General features: G+C 39.1%; 1 protein-coding gene across 1 annotated transcript in view; it reads left to right on the top strand.

The window, feature by feature from the left end:
• Nucleotides 1–298: 298 nt before the first annotated feature.
• LOC126378228 (uncharacterized) overlaps nt 299–24,508 on the top strand; it is a 32,523-nt gene continuing 8,313 nt past the window's right edge. The window contains exons 1-11 of the mRNA XM_050026452.1: nt 299–402; nt 3,715–3,857; nt 6,384–6,548; nt 10,196–10,210; nt 14,892–15,045; nt 15,459–15,661; nt 18,569–18,604; nt 19,556–19,762; nt 21,556–21,708; nt 22,601–22,793; nt 23,442–23,617. Coding sequence (XP_049882409.1) covers nt 334–402; nt 3,715–3,857; nt 6,384–6,548; nt 10,196–10,210; nt 14,892–15,045; nt 15,459–15,661; nt 18,569–18,604; nt 19,556–19,762; nt 21,556–21,708; nt 22,601–22,793; nt 23,442–23,617 — 1,514 coding nt within the window. The 5' untranslated portion in view covers nt 299–333. The remainder of the gene's footprint in view (nt 403–3,714; nt 3,858–6,383; nt 6,549–10,195; nt 10,211–14,891; nt 15,046–15,458; nt 15,662–18,568; nt 18,605–19,555; nt 19,763–21,555; nt 21,709–22,600; nt 22,794–23,441; nt 23,618–24,508) is intronic.

Raw genomic sequence — 24,508 nt, 5'->3', positions numbered from 1 at the left:
TTTCATGTAATACCTAATAATAGTTCTTTTATCGTTACTTTATTGATACATTTGCAGTTGTGCATTCAAAGGTTAAAGGAAAATTGTATGCTTATTATGAAGGAAAATTTAAACTCGATTAAAATCGTGTGTGAACTATGTATTAATACATAGTCCGAGAGTCAATATACATCAATTATGAAGTATATTGACTCTCGGACAATAATAGTTTGCGAAATGAAATTACGACGGAGTTTAGAAGCTGTTCTATCTAAAAGTGTTTTTTCTACAGTTGTAACAGTATTAATAAGCTTTGGAAAGTTTTCGATAAATATATTGACTGCATTTAGCGTTATGTTTTGGAACGGTGTCATAAAAAATGTACTTTTCGGATTGGGTAAAGCAGTGACAACTATTTTGAAGGTATGTCTCCTTGTTTATTGGCGAGCGTAGCTGCAAAAGTCCAATCAGTTTCTTGTAAAGTAATAATTTAACTGGTTGCACTTAAGACCTCCTAGTTACATGTAAATATATTTTGGAATCAAATTTAATTACATTAACTAAACACAAAATTACATAAATAAGCAGCAAAAATAATGCTATTTACTGCACTCGTCAAAAAGCCCGCCCCTGACTAATCCGGGCGCGAAGGTGCCCATTACACTAGCCGCATTTCCTCGCTGTACAACAATGGACAACCTTTGCGCCAAAAACAATCCGGCACGGGGGTCATCTCCACTCTCTCTTAAACGACGTCCTATTTCCGCTATAATAAGTTACATGTCGTTTCTGTAATAGATCTACAAAAACACAAATTTCATAATAATGACAACTAATGGTTCATAATTTCCCCTTTTACCCGTGGTCCAACCAACATGTCCCCCTGTTGGGTCCACGGGTATTTTTTTTACCCGTTGTCCTACCGTTCTAAACATTGATCGCCAGTGTGTCTACGGGTGATTTATTTTACCCCAGGACCCACCAACATATCCCTCTGAAAATATTAGGTCTTTACTTACGAAATGGGAGCGCAGACATGCAATGCCGGGTTTTTTTATTATGCTTCTGCCATCTAATCTTTAAATATACGTATAAAAGGAGAAACTGACTGACTGACATATCAACGCACAGCTTTAACGGCTAAACGTAGGCACTTGAAATTTGGAAGGGACGTAGCTTAGGTACCGTAGAGGTGCACTAACTAAGAAAGGAATTCCCGAAATTCCCACGGGAACGGGAGTTAGTAGGAAAAAAACATTTGTATGAAAAAATCGAAACCGCGTAAGGTAGATGTTTTCAATCTAGCATGCATGCATACCTTAGGAAATATAAAGTTTAGTTATGGCTGTATTTTGCAAAATGGGAGTTAGCGGGAAAAGAAAATTGTATGGAAAAATCTAAACTGCATAAGTTAGATGCTTGAAATTTGACATGCACTCCCACACACACAAAGATCTCTATTTTATAACACGCCACGCGGACGAAGTCGCGGGCAAAAGCTAGTTACATTATATTTTTGATGTGCTCACATGCCCGCTTTCTCTTTCCAACAAGATTGCCTTTATAAGCCACACGCGAGCACATGAGCATCGGAGTTGAAGCAGTCGCCGTAGCCGAAGGCTCGATCACATCATCATCATCATATTTTTGAATAATTATGAAAATAATATCATCTTCATCCATCCATAGGGCAGACGGAATTCCCCTTACTACGATCCTGACACACCATCTTCGCTTCCTCCACTTTTGTCAAATACTTACTCTTTCAAAGAGTACTCTAGACCTTGGGGGTTAAAAAGACCACATTAAAGCAATTTATCCAAGAAAGCAATATTGCAATTTGATATTTGCGTATATAAAAGTAAGTGCGCAATGCAAACAAATGCTTCGATGTGGCCGTTTAACCCCCCTGGGGCCTGTTTCATAAAACTTACAATGGTAAATTACAACGACAGTTTGGTTTTCATTACATAGCTAATATGAAACTGCAAAATATTTGCGATCACACACTCCGCAATGTACATCAAATTGTCATTGTAATTTACAATTGTAAGTTTTATTAAACAGGCCCCTGGTCTTTCTTTAAAACATCTTGGATCTGATCGCGGCATGTAAGCCTTCCTCTTCTAACTCTACCACTTTTTTTAAATCTTTTTCACTTACACGCGCATCATAAATATTTTACGTAGGTCTCATAATCATCATCATCAGCCCATTAACGTCCCCACTGCTGGGGCACGGGCCTTCCCTATGGATGGATAGGGAGAACGGGCCTTAAACCATCACGCGGGCCCAGTGCGGTTTGATGGTTATTAACGACTGCTAATGCAGCCGGGACCAACGGCTTAACGTGCCTTCCGAAGCACGTAGGTCTACTTCTATTCAATAGTAAATTTTTACACAACGAATATCTTTTACATAACAGCAGCTTGTCACAACCTGTATAGCCGGGGAAAAGAAGCTCCAAGAAAAACCTCGGCACAGGGCCCTAGACGTTCTTAAAAAAAACATGAGACAGTAAAAACATAAACACGAAGTAGACAGCAAGTATGCGTATAGCTGTTCTATTGATTAAACATTTATTGCTATTTAAAATGAAATTGATATGTCCGTCCGTTGTTTGAAAAGTCATGGTTTTTTTTCAATCAGTTATTCCTTGCATGTCAAATGTATGTCAGCGTCTTCTAATTATGTTGTGTGTGAGTCATAGGAACACTATATTATGTATGTTGTGTGTGGCTTTAATTTGTCTATATGTGTGCTATGGCGGGTATTTCAATTATGTTATGTGGCCGAGTATTTTTAAGGTAAAGTTTATAACAATTACACTATACATTGTTTTAAGTTTACGCGGTTATTATCATAATTAAAGCACATAATAACGGGTTCTTACCGCGTTTACATGGGGATATGAGACTCCCGATATTTCGACACTGTTGCAAGTGCATTGATTACGGGATGACTGATGAGATTGGAGTGGAGTAGGTAGATCATGATCAAAATAGTATACCATGAATAGAAGTAGTAGTAAAAATAAAGTATTATGTCATTAGATCGTTGTATTAAGATGATCCGTGCTTCGGAAGGCACGTTAAGTCGTTGGTCCCGGTTACTATTTACTGATTTAAGTAAGTTTCCTCCTCTTTCATTGCCGCTTGTTTATGTTTTTGATATCGGAATGTTCGGAACCATCAATTACACTATATAGCTATATAGACACAGGCGCTGAAGATTTTTTCTTAAAAAGAGTCGTAACCGTGTTGTTAGGTAGTACCTATAAATTAATTCCCTCTTATGTGTTTGATACACATTAATGCGGAACGTAAAAAAAGAAAAAAAAAAACCAAATATGAAATAGAAAAAGACGAAGGAAAGGAAGAATCCTAAACACTTGCGCTGTCCCTATACACCTGAAAATAGTCCAGCTCAAAGAAAAAGGGAAACACTCCCGTGATCAGCTTCTGTATTCTTCTTACCAGGCCTGGTTTTTGCTGACAGCACAAGTAGCAATCACAGCAGTCTCTTTATTTATTTAAAATATTTGCGGAAAAAAACGTATTACAGATAAAAGCCGAAAAAAACAAAAAAAATATGTTATGACTGTTAAAATAAAGAACATTATCGGCAGTCATTACGCACAACCAAAGAAAACTACGTTACCAACTGAATAAAGACTTTTTTGAGTTTGTGTTTGATTTTAATAAAATCAACTAACTTCATCTTTTTCTTCAACAGATGGCGCTAAGTATGAAACGGGCATACCTCTCAAGGAAACAGCTGTTTATAATATTTTTACTACTACTTATGTTTATGGTATACTATCTTGTATACCACAGCGGAGATCCTAGTTTGCCCCCGGATTTAGATTTGACGAGAAAGTAAGTTTTTTTTTAAATTATTATACTTATTTAAGGTAATACGTGATTCACATCGAGCGAAAGCAAGTGATCCATGATGGTAATGAGAGTAACAATAAGGCCGCGATCTTGTTAAGAATTTTCTTCTGATTAATACTTTCGAAGTCCTGGACATTTGCGCATACAAAAGTACTTATATGTGCAATGTAAACCAATGTCAAATAGCAATATTTGTGATGAATTACTTCGATGTGGCCTTTGCAAATACCACCAGTGATATTTGTGATATGTCCCCACCGGGATTCGAACCCGGGACCTCCGGATCGAGGCCATTATCATAGAACTAAAATGTAATAGATTAGGTAAAAATCGTATCTTTAAAAAAATATGTACATCATGGATTCTTTTACATTCGGTCGGTGTGAGATGGCACTCAAATCTGCGGTTTGGACTTTCTAATTCTATCGCTTCTTGAGTACATAGGTATAGATATTCTAGATAGATATAGATACTTAGTAGTAGTTTTTTTTTAAATAGAAGGTTTGTGTTTGTATGTATACTCTATTTGCCTGTGCCTGTGTAAACGCTAGAAAACTGAAAATATAAAGATCATCGTGTGGGTTATGAGGTGGATTAACAACCTCATCAACCAGGGTGTCAGGGTTATTATTGACCCGCCAAAGGCCCCTGACACGACTCATGTAACGACTACGTACATCAGTTAGTAGTAACCTGGACCAACGACTTAACGTGCCTTCCGAAGCACGGATCATCTTAACACAACGATCTAATGACATTTTTTTTGACATATATGGTATGATTTGACATATATGGTATGAAAATAGGTTAAGTGAGTTTAGGTCAAATTGAAATAATGTCACATTAGTGTTAGTGGGGGTATGGAGCATACTCCACCACGCTGTTCCACTGCGGGTTGGTGGAGGTGTTTTTACGGCTAATAGCCGGGACCAACGGCTTAACGTGCCCTCCGAAGCACGGAATCATCTTACTTTTTCGGACAATCAGGTGATTCAAGCCTGAAAAGTCCTTACCAAACAAAGGACAGTTCACAAAGTGATTTCGACAATGTCCCCATCGGGAATCGAACCCGGACCTCCAGATCGTGAGCCTAACGCTCTAACCACTAGACCACGGAGGCTGTCACCCCCTCCGGTTGATTGAGGGGAGGCCTGTGCCCAGCAGTGGGACGTATATAGGCAGTTTATGTTATGTTAGTGTTAGTGAACTCAAAATGAGGGACATGCTAGGCTACCATAGCCTAGGATAGGGCTAGGCTAGGATAGGGCTATTCTAGGCTTCGTTCACCAAAGACAAGTACAGATCATCTTACTTTCGGAAAATCGGGTGATCAGCAATGTCCTAACCAAAACAGGTTTTTGTGATGTGTCTCCACTGGGGTTCGAACTCGGAACCTCCAGAGCCCAACGCTCAACCACTGCACCACGGACTTCGGATTTCCCCGTGGCCAGATAACAATCGAAATTGTATTTTGTCGTTTGGTCAGTAAAGCGTATAATTAAACGACGTGCACTTAAAGCACATTTGCTTTCTTATCGGTAAAGAGTTAATTATAATTAACTAAACCACCTAAGTTAGTAGGTATAATATAACTGACTCATTAAATACAGCCGCTAACTAGCCGTGTTAGTCCAGTTGGAAGAATGCTAGACTCCCACTATGAGGTCGAAGGTTCTAATCCCGGCGCGGGCCTAAACCAATGATTCTTGAATTCAATTTCTAATTCATGTTTGGATCATAAATGATTATCACGTGCCCAGCGGTGAAGGGTAACATCCTGAGAAACTCACATTCCCGAGACCCTAACCTGTATTGGGCTGGTTTTTCCTTCGCGGGTTGGAAGGTCAGACAGGCAGTCGCTTCTGTAAAAAACCGGACCTGTCAAATCTTCAGGTTAGGTAAGCGGATCCTCTGAAAAACGGAACAATGCTTGGGAGATTACTGGTTCCTTGATTTTATCATTACGGCTTCTCGACTGAGTTCGAGGAAGAGGTCGCATCAACTCAGGAGGAGTCTGGGAAAGTTGGAGTTTGGATTTCACATCTTAGAATTCGGGTGCAAGACAAGCATAAAAAATATATATAATATACAACAACCTCCGTGGTCCAGTGGTTGAGCGTTGGGCTCACGATGCGGAGGTCCCGGGTTCGATTCCCGGTGGGGACATATCACAAAAATTACTTCGTGGTCCCTAGTTTGGTTGGGACATTACTGGCTGATCACCAGATTGTCCGAAAGTAAGGTGATCCGTGCTTCGGAAGGCACGCTAAGCCATTGGTCCCGGTTACTACTTACTGATGTAAGTAAGTAGTCGTTACATGTCAGGGGTCTTTGGCGGCTCAATAGTAACCCTGACACCAGGGGCGATGAGGTTGGTACACCACCTCACAACCCACACGATAGAAGAAGATAAAAATATATTGTAGTTTTATTAATTAATTATAAGTAGAATTTAGTGCACCGCTTACTGTGATTTCCACGCTTATTAATAATTATTTTTTTACATAGAGAACATATAGAAAATCTGCAAAATCTCGTAAATACCGCACCAACTACTGTAGCACTGTTAAATGTTGTGAATGTGTCGAATTTCGAAAAAATAAGGGCAAATATTCAACAGAAATTGGTTTATGCAACAAATGCCACTCCAAAACCTTACGATTTGAATGACAGGTAATGGGTATTCACTAAACTTATTTCGGCCAAGGCTTGCTTTTTGTATTATAATATAACATATCACTGTACATACGTACATACATAAATTCTAAACAATTTTGTCGATGATTATCTCATAACGAAAACGTAGTAAGAAAATAAAACCCACATTCAAGAGAAACCTGTAGGTACGTAATGGGCTGAACCTAACACCACACCTAGGACATTTCATACAAAACAGCTCGTTTTACACAGACAGTGGCCTCGATTCCTGCAGACACCTCCTAATTTTATTTCAAGATATACAAAAGAAAGGGACGGATGATTAACAGCTCTTAGTTTTAGGAAGAATGAGTAAATAAATGAATAACCCGGGCGAATCAAAAAGGTATCTCGCTGGTATGCAAATCGTTTGACGTGTGCTGTCAACTTAATTCTGTCGGGTTATTGGTCAATGGAAAATTTTTAGACGGTTGTTTTAGATTTGTGATTAAAATAAATTTTATGCTGGTGGATTACCCGTCCCTTTCCTTTTCGGCGGATAAGAAAATGACAGATAGAACTTAAAATAAAATTAGATGGTATTTACAGGAATCAGCACCACTATACATTTACGTTATCGTACACGCGCTTCTGTGTGTGTGACATCTGACGCCCATACGATTGAAGACTAAAGTAAGACCGAGTGGGGGTGAGGTAAACCTAACTCAGCCGCTGGTGGGGAGCGGAGAGTGGCCGTTCTATACGTAGTATTATTCTTTATTCTATGCTAACGCGTAAGTATAGTGTCGCCCGCTTACTCTTTAGCAGTTTACGACCATTTAAGACTAAAGTAAGACCAAGAGGGGGTGAGGTGGCCCTAGATGCGGGGCGGAGAGCTATCGTTCTATACGTATTATTCTTTATTCTATGACATCACATAACATTAAACTCATCACTATATTCCCATTTGGGGTAGTCAGAGATACAACCATCGCCAGATGAACTAAGTACCCATGCTTCAACGAGCTTTTTGATAAACCAACGTGATAGAAGGTGGGCCGTATCGCCGTCTATAATGGTCGCCAACTGTGTGAAACTTACGCTATTGGATTCCTGGGGGGTTAAAACTTAAAATGGCCACATCGAAGCAATTCATCTAAGAAAGCAATATTGCAATTTGACATTTGCGCATATAAAAGTAAGTGCGCAATGCAAACAAATGTCAATTAGCAATATTGCTTTCTTAGATGAATTGCTTCGATGTGGCCATTTTAACCCCCCAGTTCCTTAATAATTTAACACTATTTTCTCGAACACATGAATGTTCTTCTGTCTTCGCTTGCTTTCAATGTTTGCATGTTTTGTTTGTGTTAATTTGTATTATGTATTTGTCTCAGAGACGTTATATACGGGAGTTGCTTTGAATCAGAATCACTTATGCAACGTAATTATCATGGATAAACTTGTTGAAGGTCAATTTAACATTTTTGAATCTACGTCATTTCGCAAGGTGTTATGGCTGAGGAGAAGAAATGACAAGAAACTGCAACAGAATTAGATTATGTGTAAAAATTAAGCGAACATCCAACAAATATCTACTATTTTATGGACCCCATATCGATTTTTTACAAATCAAAGTCACGTCAAATCAAGACCATAATCCCGATTGCGCTAGTCAGGACTAAGTCGCAAGATGAACTAAGTACCTACCACAGAATAGAAGATTGAAGTTGGAATGGCCATGTACTGTAGTGTAACCAAACGCAACGTATAGGAAAACCATTTTTATATCTTTATTATTCAATGACAACTGTCAACATGGCCGTCTGTACCATTTGCGTTTCGGTTTTCCTATACGTTGCGTTTGGTTACACTACAGTACGAAATATGTAAATGAGCGCGAAATATCATATCGTTTATACTTCAAATTTGCACTCCACTCGTCCGCAAACTTTACGACACACGGAGCTCCGTGACAGTATATTAAAAGGTCGCCTTGTGAATTTTAACCTGCAGGGCAAACAATATCTACTATCACACGAGGAGATCCCTCCTTATCATAGGAAAGCTAAAAACCTCAGTTTGATCGGCAATTTATCAAAAAAATACTTTTGTTTGCGGTATTTTAGGAAAAGTTGTAGCGACACATTTAATACATTTTTGTTATGTCAGCATTTTTGGTAGCAGCGCTTGCGTTGCCCCGCGGCTAGCCAGTCTGTCCCGTTCCGTCACCGGGCTAGCTACTATGCCCGACCTTCCGTACTGTACGTAAATATACTTTATATGTATGTATGGTAGGTACAGTCATGAGCAATATAATGTACCTACCCACTTTAGGACTCTGTCGCACTAACATATTTGACATTTAGTGAGACTTACAGTTCAATTTGTCAAAAAAGTTAATGTGACATGGTACCAAAGTGTATACATATTAATGCTCGTGGCCGTACATGTGTATTGTATACTATAGATTTTTATTAAATTTAATTAGGTATGTATTTAGTTGTAGAATTAACGAAACTGTTTAGCTATATTATTAATGGTGCTAATTTCTGTACACACTAACATAACATAACATAACAAATACTTTATTGCACAAACAGGAAAAAACAAAATACAAAACAAAAGAGAAATAGAATTAGTACAATAGGCGGCCTTATTGCTAAGTAGCAATCTCTTCCAGGCAACCTTTAAGTATAGGAGCACTATCACACACTATCACTATCAATGGTGCTAATTCCTTTAAATACCATCTAATTTTATTTTAAGTTATATCTGTCATTTTCTTATCCGCCGAAAAGGAAAGGGACGGGTAATCGACAAGCATAAAATTTATGGAACACACGTCAATTTTAAGCACAAATCTAAAACAACCGTCTAAAAATTCGCCCGGGTTATTCATTTATTTACTCATTCTTCCTAAACTTAAGAGCTGTCAATCATCCGTCCCTTTCCTTTTCGGCGGGTAAGAAAATGACAGGTATAACTTAAAGTAAAATTAAGAGATGTCTGCAGGAATCGGGGCCACTATCTAACTTTATTTTAAGATAACTTAATATAACGTGTATAAACCCGTCATCTTCTTATCCGCAGAAAAGGCAAGGAACAGGTAATCGACGGGCATACAATTTATGGAACACACGTCAATTTTAGGCAGAAAAAAAACAACTGTTAAAATTTTACGTTGGCCAATAACCCGACGGAATCAAGTTGACAGCACACGTCTAACGGGTTGCATATTAGCGAGATGCCTATGTTGTTCGCCCGGGTTATTCATTCGTTCTCTCATTCATTTTAAAATTAACCGTTGTCAATCATCCATCTTTTTTCTTTTCGGCGGATTAGAAAATGACAGGTATAACTTAAAATTACGAGGTGTCTGCAGGAATCGGGGCCAATGTTATTTATTAAACTAGCCGCACGCAAGAATTTCGTACGTAAAGTCGAATTCGTACGCAAAGTCGAGTTCGTACGAGATGTAGAATTTGTACGAAAATTCGAAAACGTGCCCAGAGTGTGGCAGGCCTTAGATATATTTTATTTAGTCTATTACTTAGAACAGTTATAACTATGAACGAAACTAACTCAGTAGCGCTATAATATTTATTATAATTTGTAATTCTTGCACATTGAGCATGGTTGAAGTCGAATTTGTATTGATGTGTTTCTTTTATATTTTACAGAGATTCCGTAGCTAAGTAAGTATACTTTGTTCTTCAGCATGTTAAATGTTGCTTCGCTTGGTTTCAATGTGACCCATTCTGTTTCATTTCTACATCATCATCATCATCATCAGCCCATTAACGTCCCCACTGCTGGGGCCCGGGCCTTCGCTGTGGATGGATAGGGAGATCGGGCCTTAAACCATCACGCGGGCCCAGTGCGGATTGATGGTTATTAACGACTTCTAATGAAGCCGGGACCAACAGCTTAACGTGCCTTCCGAAGCACGGAGGAGCTCGAGATGAAAACTTTTTTTTGTGGTCACCCATCCTATGACCGGCCTTTGCGAAAGTTGCTTAACTTCAACAATCGCAGACCGAGCGCTGCGCCACCGAGCTCCTCAAATACACATTACATAATACACTTTAAATACACATTTCTACATACACACATAATCACGCCTGTGCCCTTCGGGATGGGCGTAGACATAAGTCGTCATTATTACTGTTAGCCATGTTTCAAACGATGAAAATGTACAGTCATGAGCAATATAATGTACCCACTTTAGAACTCTGTCGCACTAACATATTTGACATTTAGTGAGACTTATAGTGCAAATTATAGTGACATGGTACCAAAGTGTATACATATTAATGCTCGTGACCGTACATATTTTTTTTTGTATTTTATGGGTTTTTTTTGTATTGTATGGGATTGACATAAGGTAAAAATATGTCAATCCTATATAGGATTACCTTTTTACCACTGTCGATTTTTATAATCGTTTGCATCTTGGCTAAGGCCCCAAACACCAGGGCCCCAGGGGCCTGTTTAATAAAACTTACAATTGTAAATTACAATGACAATTTGGTGTTCATTACGTAGCTAATTTGAAACTGCAAAATATTTGTGATCACACACTCCGCAATGTACATCAAATTGTCATTGTAATTTACAATTGTAAGTTTTATTAAACAGGCCCCTGTTGTCACTATACATTTCGTTGGTAGCGCGACTGTGGTGGCGTCTTTACAAATATACAACAAATTAATTAAAACACATAATAACGGGTTCTTACCGCGTTTCAATAACGGATATGAGACTCCCGATATTAAACACGGTAAGAACCCGTTTTTATATGTTTTAATTATGATAATAACCGCGTAAACCTAAAACAATGTACCACAAATTAGATCATACACTAAATTGCATGCATCACATCATTAATTTAAGAGCCACGCTCTTTTCGGTGTAGCATTCTCCATTCTACTTTTTTAGGGATAAATAGGGCAGTGGTTTCCCTTTTGCCTTCCATGCATGCAGTTAGGGTAATTAAATTCGTTTGCGTTTTTTCGACAAACATTTAGATTTCACCTTTATTAAGGTCATAAAAATAAGTTCTTATATGCCTGAGAGTGAGTACTCATAGGTTGGCGCCATCAGCCCTCGCGGTACAGCAACAGAGTCGCGCGCGGCGCGAATTATATCGAGCGCTTCGACCAATAGCCGTACGATGTCTGTCTACGTAGATAGCATTCGCTGCGTTTATTGGTTAAAGCCGTCGATAAAATTCTCGCCACGTGGTCGACGTACAGACCCCGCAGAACATTGTCTGAGTAAGATCGCTTCAAATAAATCATGAATTGTTGTAACAATACCATTGACATCAACCATAATTGCCATGACATACCTACTTAATAGGGTAGTTTCCTAAGTCAAAGATAAGTAATTAATACTTAAAAACAAAAAAACTCCTCTTTCGTTAGGGTACTGTACCCAAATGGTAAAAATAGGACTCTATTACTAAGAGTTCGCTGTCTGTCCGTCCGTCTCTCTGTCACCAGACTGTATCTCATGAACCGCGACAGCTAGACAGTTGAAATTTTCACAAATTACTTATTTCTGTTGCTGCTATAAGAAAAAATACTAAAAACAAAATAAAATAAATATTTAATGGGGCCCATACAGAAAAGACATATCAATACCTACTGTTGTTTACCTAGTCGATGGTACGGAACCCTTCATACGCGATTCCGACTCGCACGAGGCCGGTTTTTTTGAATTGAACTTCTTTATTGAAATTAAATCTAGAATAACGTATCAATAAGTTCGATTTTCATGAGTTTTTATGACGTCATAGTTTGCGTGTTTTCAATCCATTTGAAAAGTAGTAATATTTTGTTGTGACGTTTATAAGAAGTATTAGATTTGACTTGTTGGAAACATCCCTATTCTAGTTTCATTTGGACGTGGCTTTCATTGGATTAATTCTTCGTTCGCCCTGAAGTTTTATCCCATATTCCAAAAAAAATCTTAGTTTGTCCCATATCACTATTGAAGTTGTGCTTCGTCCCAAATCACGAGTACTTTTAAGTTACAATCAACAAAAATAAATTAAACAATACTTCTCGGGTTTAACCTTAAATATATTTTATATTATTTCTTAGAAAAACACCTCCACCAACCCGCAGTGGAGCAGCGTGGTGGAGTATGCTCCGGTTGATTGAGAGGAGGCCTTTGCCCAGCAGTGGGACGTATATAGGCTATTTATGTTATGTTATGTTATTATTTCTTACATTTTATGAGACAGTTTTTTTTAGTCTGTACAAGCTAAATTATGAGATTCTAATTACTAAATAAAGACAGATCTAAAACTAACGAAAAGCTTTTTATTTTTCCCATTTAACTTATTTATGTCCTTTGTTTGGTAAGGACTTTTCAGGCTTGAATCACCTGATTGTCCGAAAAAGTAAGATGATTCCGTGCTTCGGAGGGCACGTTAAGCCGTTGGTCCCGGCTATTAGCCGTAAGAACACCTCCACCAACCCGCATTGGAGCAGCGTGGTGGAGTATGCTCCATACCCCCTCCGGTTGATTGAGGGGAGGCCTGTGCCCAGCAGTGGGACGTATATAGGCCGTTTATGTTATGTAACTTATTTATGAATTTGAATCAAGAATAACGTAATTTAATAAGTCCGACATTTTATTACGTTTTCCTGTGACGTCACAGTGTGCTTTTTCATACAAATTCCATAGTAATTTCGTTGACGTTTAGTAAAAAGTAACTGATTTGACTAGTTGAAAACTAGCCTATTGTTTTAATTACTAAGTTATTTATTTATAGAAAAATTATAGAAATAATTTCTAATAATCGAGGTGGGAGATCATTATTACATGTCGGATTTGCCTATACTCTCCACAGAAATAATAAAAAATCAAGTGTGTGGAAATGTGTCAATAAAACTAAAAGAAATGGCAAGTGTAGTGGCTCTGTAAAATTGAGTGAATCCATTTTGAATTAAACATTTTTATAAAAAGTAACTTTGCTATGTGCCTGTACTTTGGTTAAAAATATTCAACTAATAAATTTTATCGCACTAAAACGAAATCGGGTTAGTATACCCCGGGTTCAAAACACACCGGGTTAGCAACACACGGACCCAAAGTAAATATTAAGCTTTGGCTTATAAAAATAAAAGATATGGGCCGGCGAAGCGGGAATAAAATGATAGGGTTATTTTGGGACGAACGAAGCATATTGTTTGGGACGACATAGGATTTTTTAAATGGGACAAAACTCAGTGGGACGAACGAAGAATAAACATTTCATTAACTATTGCAGTCTCATTTGTAAGTATTCGTCACTAAAATAGGCTGTAAAGTTATGTTAACTAATGCTAATAATAATAAATAGATGCTAGCGATAAGTGGGGTGACAAATTAATCGTATATTCCGGTACATTTCCTAAGTAGTATACAATATTGATAACCCGACTGCTCTAGTCAATCAGGCCCAACAGCTCACTACAGCAAATATCCGAGTCGCGGATACCGTCCCCGCTGGCGTGGTAGAGGTTTTCCCTCTTTCAGCGGTGTTATCCTAGGGTGGTATTAATAAACTAATCTCAGCTGAGACTGCCCTCAAGACCATGATCAAGTCTCTGTTTTTATATGAAAACTGTCACATTGACACGATCCTGAGAGCAGTCTCGAAGCTGAGGTTAGTTTATAAATACCGCCCCTAGACACTCTGACCCAAGGTTCAGGCCTGTTGTCTTTAATTTTGCACGGGGCCCTCATGGCTCCCCATTTGTCCGAACAATTCCCCAACAAAGAAAAAATGTGTCACAGCTAAAAAAAGTGACACGGTATTTATCTCGTTCCGCAGGCGTTCGGAACGATTCCATACACGCCCATGTGTTTGATTTATTCGCGCCTCCATCATTATCGCTGTCGCCCCGCTTATCGCTGGCTTCCAGGGTTAGCCAAGTTGCAAACGATTTCGAAAAGCGGCAGTGATAAAAACGTGTGGAATTGACATAAGTTGACATAGGTGACATGTGAATCCCATGCATTTTTATCGCAGTCGCTCGCGACAACAAAAACTTAAGAACCCCGACGATTTCCCTCATGCAGCGTTTATCGCTATCGAGCGAAAAGGGTCGATTAATTCTTTCACATATTATCGTCTCGTACCCTAAGCCGAGGTTCGCGCTCAACTGAGCGCCCTCAGGCTTGTTGTCTTAAATTTTGTACCGGGTGAGAGCCCTCAGCGCTCCCCATTTGTTTTTTCTGGCTAAGTATTTCATGCCATTTGCTTCAAGTAAAAAAAAAGTCGATTGTCAAAATCGTTTGCAACTGGGCTAAGGCCCTGGTGGCCTAATAGTTTGAAATATTCTCACGTATATTTTATTGAGAATGTATACTTTTCAACAGATATGTGGAGTTTACCCTCCAAGAAGCGTTGAAAGAAGATAAAGGGACAGGATGTGACGTACCAAAGTTGGATCCGTTCTCACCAGAAGTCATGAGGTTCAACAAAGAAAAAAAATTAATACAATGTACTAAGAAGGACTGGGTACAGTGTCATGTGAGTAAAATAAAACACTGTTTCTGTGATAAAGTCACATAAACTCTTTATGTTTCACTTTCCTTCCACCGACTGTAATTGGAATACCATTGTATTTAAGTTTATAAATTATGTAATACAAACTGGATTTAAAAAAAAAGAAAGGAAAACATGAAACAGTAGGACTAGGGCCCTGTGCTGGGAGGTTTTCTGGCCGCGTCTTTCCCTCAGCGTTACAGATTCCGATGTGGTAGTAGTTTTACAGCTAATTACATAATATGTAATTTAATTTTTGACGTTCAAAAAGCGCTAACTTTGTAAGGCAATTTTGAATTTTTTTTTTCTTAAAGTTGCCGAGTAATGCCTTTCTGAGGACACGGTAGTGCACCCGCCAAGTCGAGCAAAGCGATTTAGTATTTCTTTTTTTTCCACAGCTTTCTAAATGCAGACCTACAAGAGAAACCGTTGAGCAATATGAAAACATAGAATGTGTATATAATGATATTATTCACGTGAACGATTATAAACGGTATTACGGGCCTTCGAAAGTTGTTAAAGGCGATGAAGCTTATACGTTAGTTGATAGCGACCATGTCAAGATCAAATGCACAGGACGGAGTGGGGTAGGAATAACCAGGTATGAAGTTTTTTTTTTAATTCTCACTTATTACACGTAATAGATGTTTAACCCACTTACACGTAATATACTTCGGTTAACGCGCGCGGCATATTTTTTCCATCCCCTTAGGGGATGATTTTCTATTCATTATTAGCTTTCCGCCTGCGTCTTTGTCCGCGAGTGTTTCTGTTAGCGCGCGCGGTATGCTTTTGCCGATCCCCTTTATATACCCTTAGGGGATGGTTACCGGGATAAAATATTACGTTCTTCGTTTGGTCTGAATTTGTTTCCACACCAAATTTCATCGAAATCGGTCCAGCGCGAAAAGTTAACAGAGTTATTAGGTAAGGTATTAACAAACTACTAATTTCAGGTTCAAGACTGCCCTCAAGATCATGTCAATGCGACAGTTCACATATAAAAACAGATACTTGAGAATGATCTTGAGGGTAGTCTCACCTGAGATTAGTTTATTAATACCGCCCTTAATGCTGTTACTTATGCTACTATTACGTACGTACGTACGTAAACAGCCTATATACGTCCCACTGCTGGGCACAGGCCTCCCCTCAATCAACCGGAGGGGGTATGGAGCATACTCCACCACGCTGCTCCAATGCGGGTTGGTGGAGGTGTTTTTTACGGCTAATAGCCGGGACCAACGGCTTAACGTGCCCTCCGAAGCACGGAATCATCTTACTTTTTCGGACAATCAGGTGATTCAAGCCTGAAAAGTCCTTACCAAACAAAGGACAGTCTCACAAAGTGATTTCGACAATGTCCCCATCGGGAATCGAACCCGGACCTCCAGATCGTGAGCCTTACGCTCTAACCACTAGACCACGGAGGCTGTTGCTACTATTACAGAAGATATTAATTACAGTGGATTTATTTATGTACAGGCTACAAAATTGTAAAAATCAATGTGTCTATTATTCTGCATTGTTATGCAGTTACGCAATGTTTTGCGTAACGATTACGTCATCGTAAACCTTAATATTTTTTTGTCAATTTGTTTGACGGAGTATTTTGTGTAAAAAACCCAACAAAGATAATGATTTCTTGGGGTATGTTGTCATTACTGATTTAAAGCAAATCGTGCGAAGAAGACGAGTGATATGTCCCTTTCGCGCGTTTTCGCCATACTTTTTGTACTACACCCGATGCTTCGGTCCGGGTAGTCAAATAATAAGGCTTTATAGTAATAATTGTACATAAAACAATTGTGTTAGTAAAAAAAGTTTAATTAAGCATAATTCAAATAGCTAAATATTTGGGCTAAATGTTGACACCACAACTAACTATACACTGCTTCTTGTTTTGTCACTAACGCATTGTGTAAGAAATAATCTGAACATGTACAGGGGATTGCTTTTCATGTGTTGTGTTACCAAATAAATATGTGTTATAAATTGATTTGATTTACCAAAGTAAAATAAAAAAAAAAATAAGCTACGGTTTGATTGTCTATGGTACTGGTGTGACGAATAGCAACTTTTCCGTTGACGTTGATTCAGGCTTTTTGGCGGGAAACGGGAACGGGACAGTTGCTTTTTTCATTGAATAATCTAAATAATTAATACGAAGTGGTGTTTTGTGGTTAATGAGCGCATTAAGTTAGTCGGAAGACATTCGCGAGTGTTATTATATTGGAGTATTCAATAAAGAAAGTGTATCTGCCTATTTTCGCTTCGTGCCAGGAAGCCGCTTCATAACTCGAAAGTTTATGCGGACTTTTGAGTTAATTCGTTTGGGGTTCGGAGTAGGAGTCTACTCCGAGGGTGGGGGCTTAGGTTTCATCATCATCACCTTTCATCATTTCATTAATCATCAAGAAAAAAAATACGTCAGACATGGCTGTATGGGCATAGTTCCGTTTGCCTTACCCTTCGGGGAAAACCAAAACAAAAAAAAATGACGTTGATTCATTTCAGTTGTAGCACACCCCGGACACTTCATACAAACAACTTCGTTTTACACAGACACCACACATTGCCGTTATCGTACACGCACATCTGTGTGTGTGACGACTGACTTGTATTTTGTTGACGCTTCTTCGTACAGTCATAAGCAATATCATGTACCCACTTTAGAACGCTGTCGCACTATCATATTTGACGTTTAATTAGACTTACAGTTTAATTTGTCAAAAAAGTTAATGTGACATGGTTTCAAAGTGTATACAACTATACACATTAGTACTCGTAATTGGGCGACCAGCCAATCGGCCCAATAGGATTTATGTTTCCTTTTTAACTGACAGCTGTATCCCGTTCGATTGGACGAACGGTATATTCTTTTTTTAATAATATAGACTCGCGTTTGACCACAATCTCACCTGATGGTAAGTGACAACGCGGTCTAGGGTGAATCACGCTTACCTATCAAATGCCTATTGACTCTAGCCGTGAAGACTCCCAGATTATAACGAGTTTAAAAAACAGCCGACGGCGATAAAATACTTTTAATTAAAATGTTTGCAAGATGACTACGCATTTCAATTATTATCTGGCGTATGATAACACGATTTCCCATTTGTTAGATTAGTATCGCTAAACTATAAGAAAATGTATCACTGCATCGATTATTGATCGGTCGAACGGGAAATATCGAATGTCGAACGGGAAACCCTTTAAATGGAACTGACAGACGTCACAACCCAAGACCGAAAGCCATTTTTTGAAACGTTCGTTTTCGATTCGCGTGCGAAAGTATATACCCATTTCACGAGCACATCAGAACTTGTCATTTGTAAGATGAGACAGGTATATATTTTTGCACGTGATTTGGGGAAAATACGGGCCCGAGGATGCCATAGAATAGACGTATGTTGACGTCGACTGCAACGTTGCCATTCATCAGTGCCTTAGACAATCATACTCCAAGTGGGCCAACATTGAAACAAATCTAAATCTCCTTACACAGACATTTACATCGTCGAAGACGTAGAAGACGTGTCAGGTAAGGAGAGATAGGGAAATTAATCTTCTTCTTGTCTAGCCTAAAGCGTCCCACTGCTGGGCAAAAGCCTCCCTCCATTTCAATACAAAGCAAAAAAATCTGAAGCCTTTTACCTACGGAATAGAAGAAAGAGTATGGAACGGCCCTAACGCGCATTTTGTATGAGTGGTTCAACTCCACTCTCTTTACTACAAACAAATAACTACGACAACTCTACTGCTTCTCAAATGCCATAGCCACTTTATAGGCAGCAATTTTATTAATACTTTTCGTAATATACTACATACAAAGGTATTTTTTTGATAAATAGTGGAACATGTATTTAAGTCTATAAAATATGTAATACAAACTGGATTAAAAGAAAAGAAAGGAAAACATGAAACAGTAGGACTAGGGCCCTGTGCTGGGAGGTTTTCTGGCCACGTCTTTCCCTCAGCGTTACAGATTCCGATGTGGTAGTAGTTTTACAGCTAGTTACATAATATGTAATTTAGTTATGTTTGACGTTCAAAAAGCGCTAACTTTGTAAGCCAATTTTGAAAAATAAATATTTTTGAATTTATTTTTTTCATGCTAAGTTTTTAGTTTTCCTGTTATAAGGAAGGATCTCTTTGCATGATAGTCGATATTTGACTTTTTGCCCTGCAGATTATAATGCATTTTAATATAATGTCGCGGAGCTCCGTGAGTCGTACAATTTGCGGACGAGTGGAGTTTTGAGGAAGAAGATAGGAAGAAGGGGCCTGTTTAATAAAACTTACAATTGTAAAATACAACGACAATTTGGTGTTCATTACGTAGCTAATATGAAACTGCAAACTATTCTTGATCACACACTCCGCAATGCATCAAATTGTCATTGTAATTTACAATTGTAAGTTTTATGTAACAGGCCCCTGGCTGTGGATTTGCTTTTCGAGTGACGATAGGTGTCTTCCATTTTGTTACCAGTATGCTATTCGGCAAAACGTCATGGAGCGGGCTTGGCACGGGACTCAGAAGCACAGTGAACAGTCTCAAAGCACCTAAAGGAGTACACGACAAATATGATGTCCTCATTTTCGGATTCGATACGACGTCGAAAAACGGATTCATAAGGAAAATGCCTGTGAGCTATAGATACCTTACTAAGGAGCTTGGAGCTACTGTGTTGAACGGGTACGTTAAAATACAAATTCTAATATATAGGATGTTAGAGATATCGTAACAAAAACTTTGAGAGATGATTCAGAGTCGACATCAAGTGGAATTTTCTTTTTTTAAAACAGTTAAAGTATTAATGATTCCCCTTGATATCAACTCAGATAATCCTATGACCGACCTTTGCGAAAGTTGCTTAACTTTAACAATCGCAGACCGAGCGCGTTTACCGCTGCGCCACTGAGCTCCTTTGTGGCGCAGCGGTAATGGGTGACCACAAAAATGAAGTTTTCATCTCGAGCTCTGCCGTGCTTCGGAAGGAACGTTAAGCCGTTGGTCCCGGCTCCATTAGCAGTCGTTAATAACCATCAATCCGCACTGGGCCCGCGTGTTGGTTTAAGCCCCGATCTCCCTATCCATCCATAGGGAAGGCCCGTGCCCCAGCAGTGGGTACGTTAATGGGCTGATGATGATGATCAACTCAGAATCATTGTCTGAATAATTCCCTACTTCGTTACGGTGTCTAACACTCGTACGTACTTTTGTGACTACCTGTACGTTCTGGTACGGGGTGTAAGTGACATCGTAACGAATTCCGAGGGTAGTGATTCAACTAATGATTCTGAGTTAATATCAAGTGGAATATGCCATCTCTAAAGTATAGAATACTAGCTGTTTCCCGCGGTTTTACCCGCGTGGTTCCCGTCTTCCCGTTCCGTGGGAATATCGCAAAATCCTTTCTTAGTGCTCCTGTACAACTTATAAGGAACTTCTCTCTCTCTCTCTCTCTATTTAAGAGATGCGCTCTTGTCGGCGGATTAATCGCCATTCCTCTCTTCTTTCCGCCAAAACCTTCACCTCCCGATACGACACGACCTGCACCTTTTCTTTTGTTTCATGAATGTTATCCTAGGTCTACCCCTATAAGGAACCTATGTTCCAAATATTGAGTCTCTAGGCCTAGCGATATTGGCTGTACGTTGATATATCAGTCAGTCAGTTTCTTCTTTTATATATTTAGATAAAAAAAATCAAAGTGATTGAATCATGAATTTGGCGACGGGAAATTTCACTCGATATGAACTCAGAATCATGGTCTGAATCATCCTCCACAGTATTGGGGACGATGTCACTAACCAATCAATCAATCAATCGATCAATCAATCAATCGATCAATCAATCAATCAATCCTTCCTGACCGTATTCGGCCACAGCGACTCGACAACTAATGAGAGCGTCGTTCGTGTGCTCTCAAGTGACTGACATATCCGATCTTAGCATTAAATGTACGACCGCATTCAATGCACGTCAGCACTCCTCCTAAATAACTATAATTTATGGCAGCAGGTGGTCGCGCCTTGAGCTCGTCTCGGTACAAGACCGGTACTGGGGTTGGAACCGGGGCTCCCCGATTGAGAAGCAAGCCGGTGTACCACAAGACCACAGTGGACTATGTTCTTCTTCTATCGTGTGGGTTGTGAGGTGAATTACCAATCTCATCAACCCTGGTGTCAGGGTTACTATTGAGCCGCGATATGCCCCTGACATGACTCATGTAACGACTACTTACTTACATCAGTTAGTAGTAACCGGGACCAACGGCTTAACGTGCCTTCCGAAGCACGGATCATCTTGCTTTTTGGACAATTAGGTGATCAGCCTGTAATGTCCTAACCAAACTAGGGATCACAAAGTGATTTTTGTGATGTGTCCCCACCGAGATTCGAACCCGGGACCTCCGGATCGTGAGCCCAACGCTCAACCACGGGACCACGAAGGCCGTAAAAAAGACTATTTAATTTTAAACGCAGGTACAATATAGTTGGAGACGGCACTCCAGCGGCATTATTCCCAATATTATCTGGCAAAACTGAACTGGACATGCCGGAAGCGAGGAAATCCATCAAAGGCAGTGGCTACCTCGAGGACTCGGACTTTATATTCTACAAGTTGAAGCAACGGGGGTAAGTGTTTGTATAATAGAATAGAATAGAAATTGTTTATTTTAAAAGGACGCCACACACAAAGACAAGACAATTAAAACACATAATAACGGGTTCTTACCGCGTTTAAATGGGGATATGAGATATCGGATATCGGGAGTCTCATATCCCCATTTAAACGCGGTAAGAACGCGTTATTATGTGTTTTAATTATGATAATGGTGCTAATTCCTGTAAACACCATCTAATTTTATTTTAAGTTATATCTGTCATTTTCTTATCCGCCGAAAAGGAAAGGGACGGGTAATCGACAAGCATAAAATTTATGGAACACACGTCAATTTTAAGCACAAATCTAAAACAACCGTCTAAAAATTCGCCCGGGTTATTCATTTATTTACTCATTCTTCCTAAAATTAAGAGCTGTCAATCATCCGTCCCTTTCCTTTTCGGCGGATAAGAAAATGACAGGTATAACTTAAAGTAAAATTAAGAGATGTCTGCAGGAATCGGGGCCAATAACCGCGTAAACTTAAAACAATTGTTACCGTTTTATATTGTGTCTAAAATGTGTTGTATAGCTAAATGTGAAATAAATGAATCTAATCTAATCTGATTGAGGAGCTCGGTGGCGCAGCGGTAAACGCGCTCGGTCTGCGATTGTTGAAGTTCGGCCGGTCATAGGATGGGTGACCACAAAAAAAATTGTTTTCATCTCGAGCTCCTCCGTGCTTCGGAAGGCACGTTAAGCCGTTGGTCCCGGCTGCATTAGCAGTCGTTAATAACCACCAATGGGCCCGCGTGGTGGTTTAAGGCCCGATCTCCCTATCCATCCATAGGGAAGGCCCGGGCCCCAGCAGTGGGGACGTTAATGGGCTGGTGATGAATCTAATCTATAAATATGTCCTTTCAGCTACCACACAGCATATTTCGAGGATATGCCCTGGGTAGGCACGTTTCAGTATCGTTTCAATGGCTTCCGCAACCAACCTGCTGACCATTACTTACGTGATCTATTCTTAGAAGAATCTGGAATGAGCGGACGCTCGTATTATTGCTTCGGGGAAACACCGAGACACCGTCTCATGATGAACTTGACTGAGCAGGTAAGTCATAAAATAACATAAGCTTACGGCTATATGACGGACTTACCCCACAATGTTCACTCGTTGCGTCACCGCGTTGTACTCTTTTAATGTGATAATTACCCATTAACGACCTCCGTGGTCTAGTGGTTTAGCGCTGGGCTCACGATCCGGAGGTCCCGGGTTCGATTTCGATATATCACAAAAAATACTTTGTGGTCCCTAGTTTGGTTAGGACATTACTGGCTGATCACCAGATTGTCCGAAAGTAAGGTGAAGCATGGATGCCTCGAAAGGCACGTTAAGCCGTTGGTAAACAACCTCATAACCCACACGATAAAAGAAGAGGCCCCCTCCCTCATTCTCTTTGATTAAAGAAATACAGGGTGTTAGTGTGACATCGTAACGAATACTCAGGGGGATGATTCAGACCATGATTCTGAGTTAATATCAAGTGGAATTTTTCGTCGCAAAATTCGTCATATATTTTTTTTATTTTTTAAATTATTTTCAATTCTATGCTTTTGCGATGGAAAATTCATGGCAATTTTAGTGCTTTTTTAATCATTTCCGTTCCATACTTATATCAATTCAAAATCACGGCCTGAATCATCCCTCAAAGTTTTCGTTACGATGTCACTAACTGTATATGTCATGTCCTTTTCACAGGTGTTCGAGCTGGACGGAAGACACTTCAGCTTCACGTTCGTAGCAGATATCACTCATGATGACTTCAGCTATATGCACAACGCTGATGTCCCCTTGATGGAGTTTTTAAAGCGACTGGAGAAGAAAGGCGTGTTCAAAAACACACTTCTGATGGTCATGGGCGACCATGGACCAAGGTAGACTTTAACATTTCTTGTGGGTTTTTGAGGTCAATAACCGACTTTACCAACCCTGGTTAATTATCAGTGATCGGGATAGGTAGTGCCATTTGGGGTCGATAACCGTAATGTTGTAGTAAATTTGGATGTTGTGGACAGATCTTAGAATTGATCATTTCATGATGTGTTCGACAATTTCATGAAATGGTATTTCATAAAATACGTCAATTTCATAAAATGATCGCACTTCATGAAACTGCCTTTCAACTGTTTTAAGACAGTAGTCAAACAAAAACTACAAAAAAGGTTATTATAAAGTTAGTGATTATTTAGAAGATATGAATGCGTGGGATTAACTGTCTGAGAACTGATAATAGGCAGCTACATTACTCAATTGTATAACAATATTTTATGTTTATTTTTTAAAGAACGTTTAAGGCCCTGTGCCGAGGTTTTTCTTGCAGCTTCTTTTCCCCGGCTATATAGGTTGCGAGAAGCTGCAGTAGTTTTAGGCGGATGAGACGTTCGTTATGTAAAAATTGACGATTCAAAGTGTAACTATGTTACCTACTGAATAAAGATATTTTTGAATTTGAATTTGAAATGATCGATTCTACGATCTAGCCACGACATGGATATGACCTCGAGATTTTTGAGACTGCGAGATTACGTTTTATTATAATATTGTATTATTTGTGTATTAAATAAAAGTAAACTGTTTGAGTTATCATAAGTACAGGCCTACTAATATTATAAATGTGAAAGTTTGTTTATCCAGACAAACAGTTATGACAAAAATACATAAATAGAAAGTAATAAACAAAAATCAACACAAATTACTAAACTAATGTTTAATAAAATATCGAATGTTGTGTTTTGAGATTGAAGATTTGGTAGGCATAACCATGT

This window comes from Pectinophora gossypiella, chromosome 25 (genome assembly GCF_024362695.1).
Source record: "Pectinophora gossypiella chromosome 25, ilPecGoss1.1, whole genome shotgun sequence".
NCBI classification, from domain to species: Eukaryota; Metazoa; Arthropoda; class Insecta; order Lepidoptera; family Gelechiidae; genus Pectinophora; species Pectinophora gossypiella.
The sequence above is the reverse complement of the archived record's forward strand: the minus strand, read 5'-3'. Positions and strand labels throughout refer to the sequence as shown.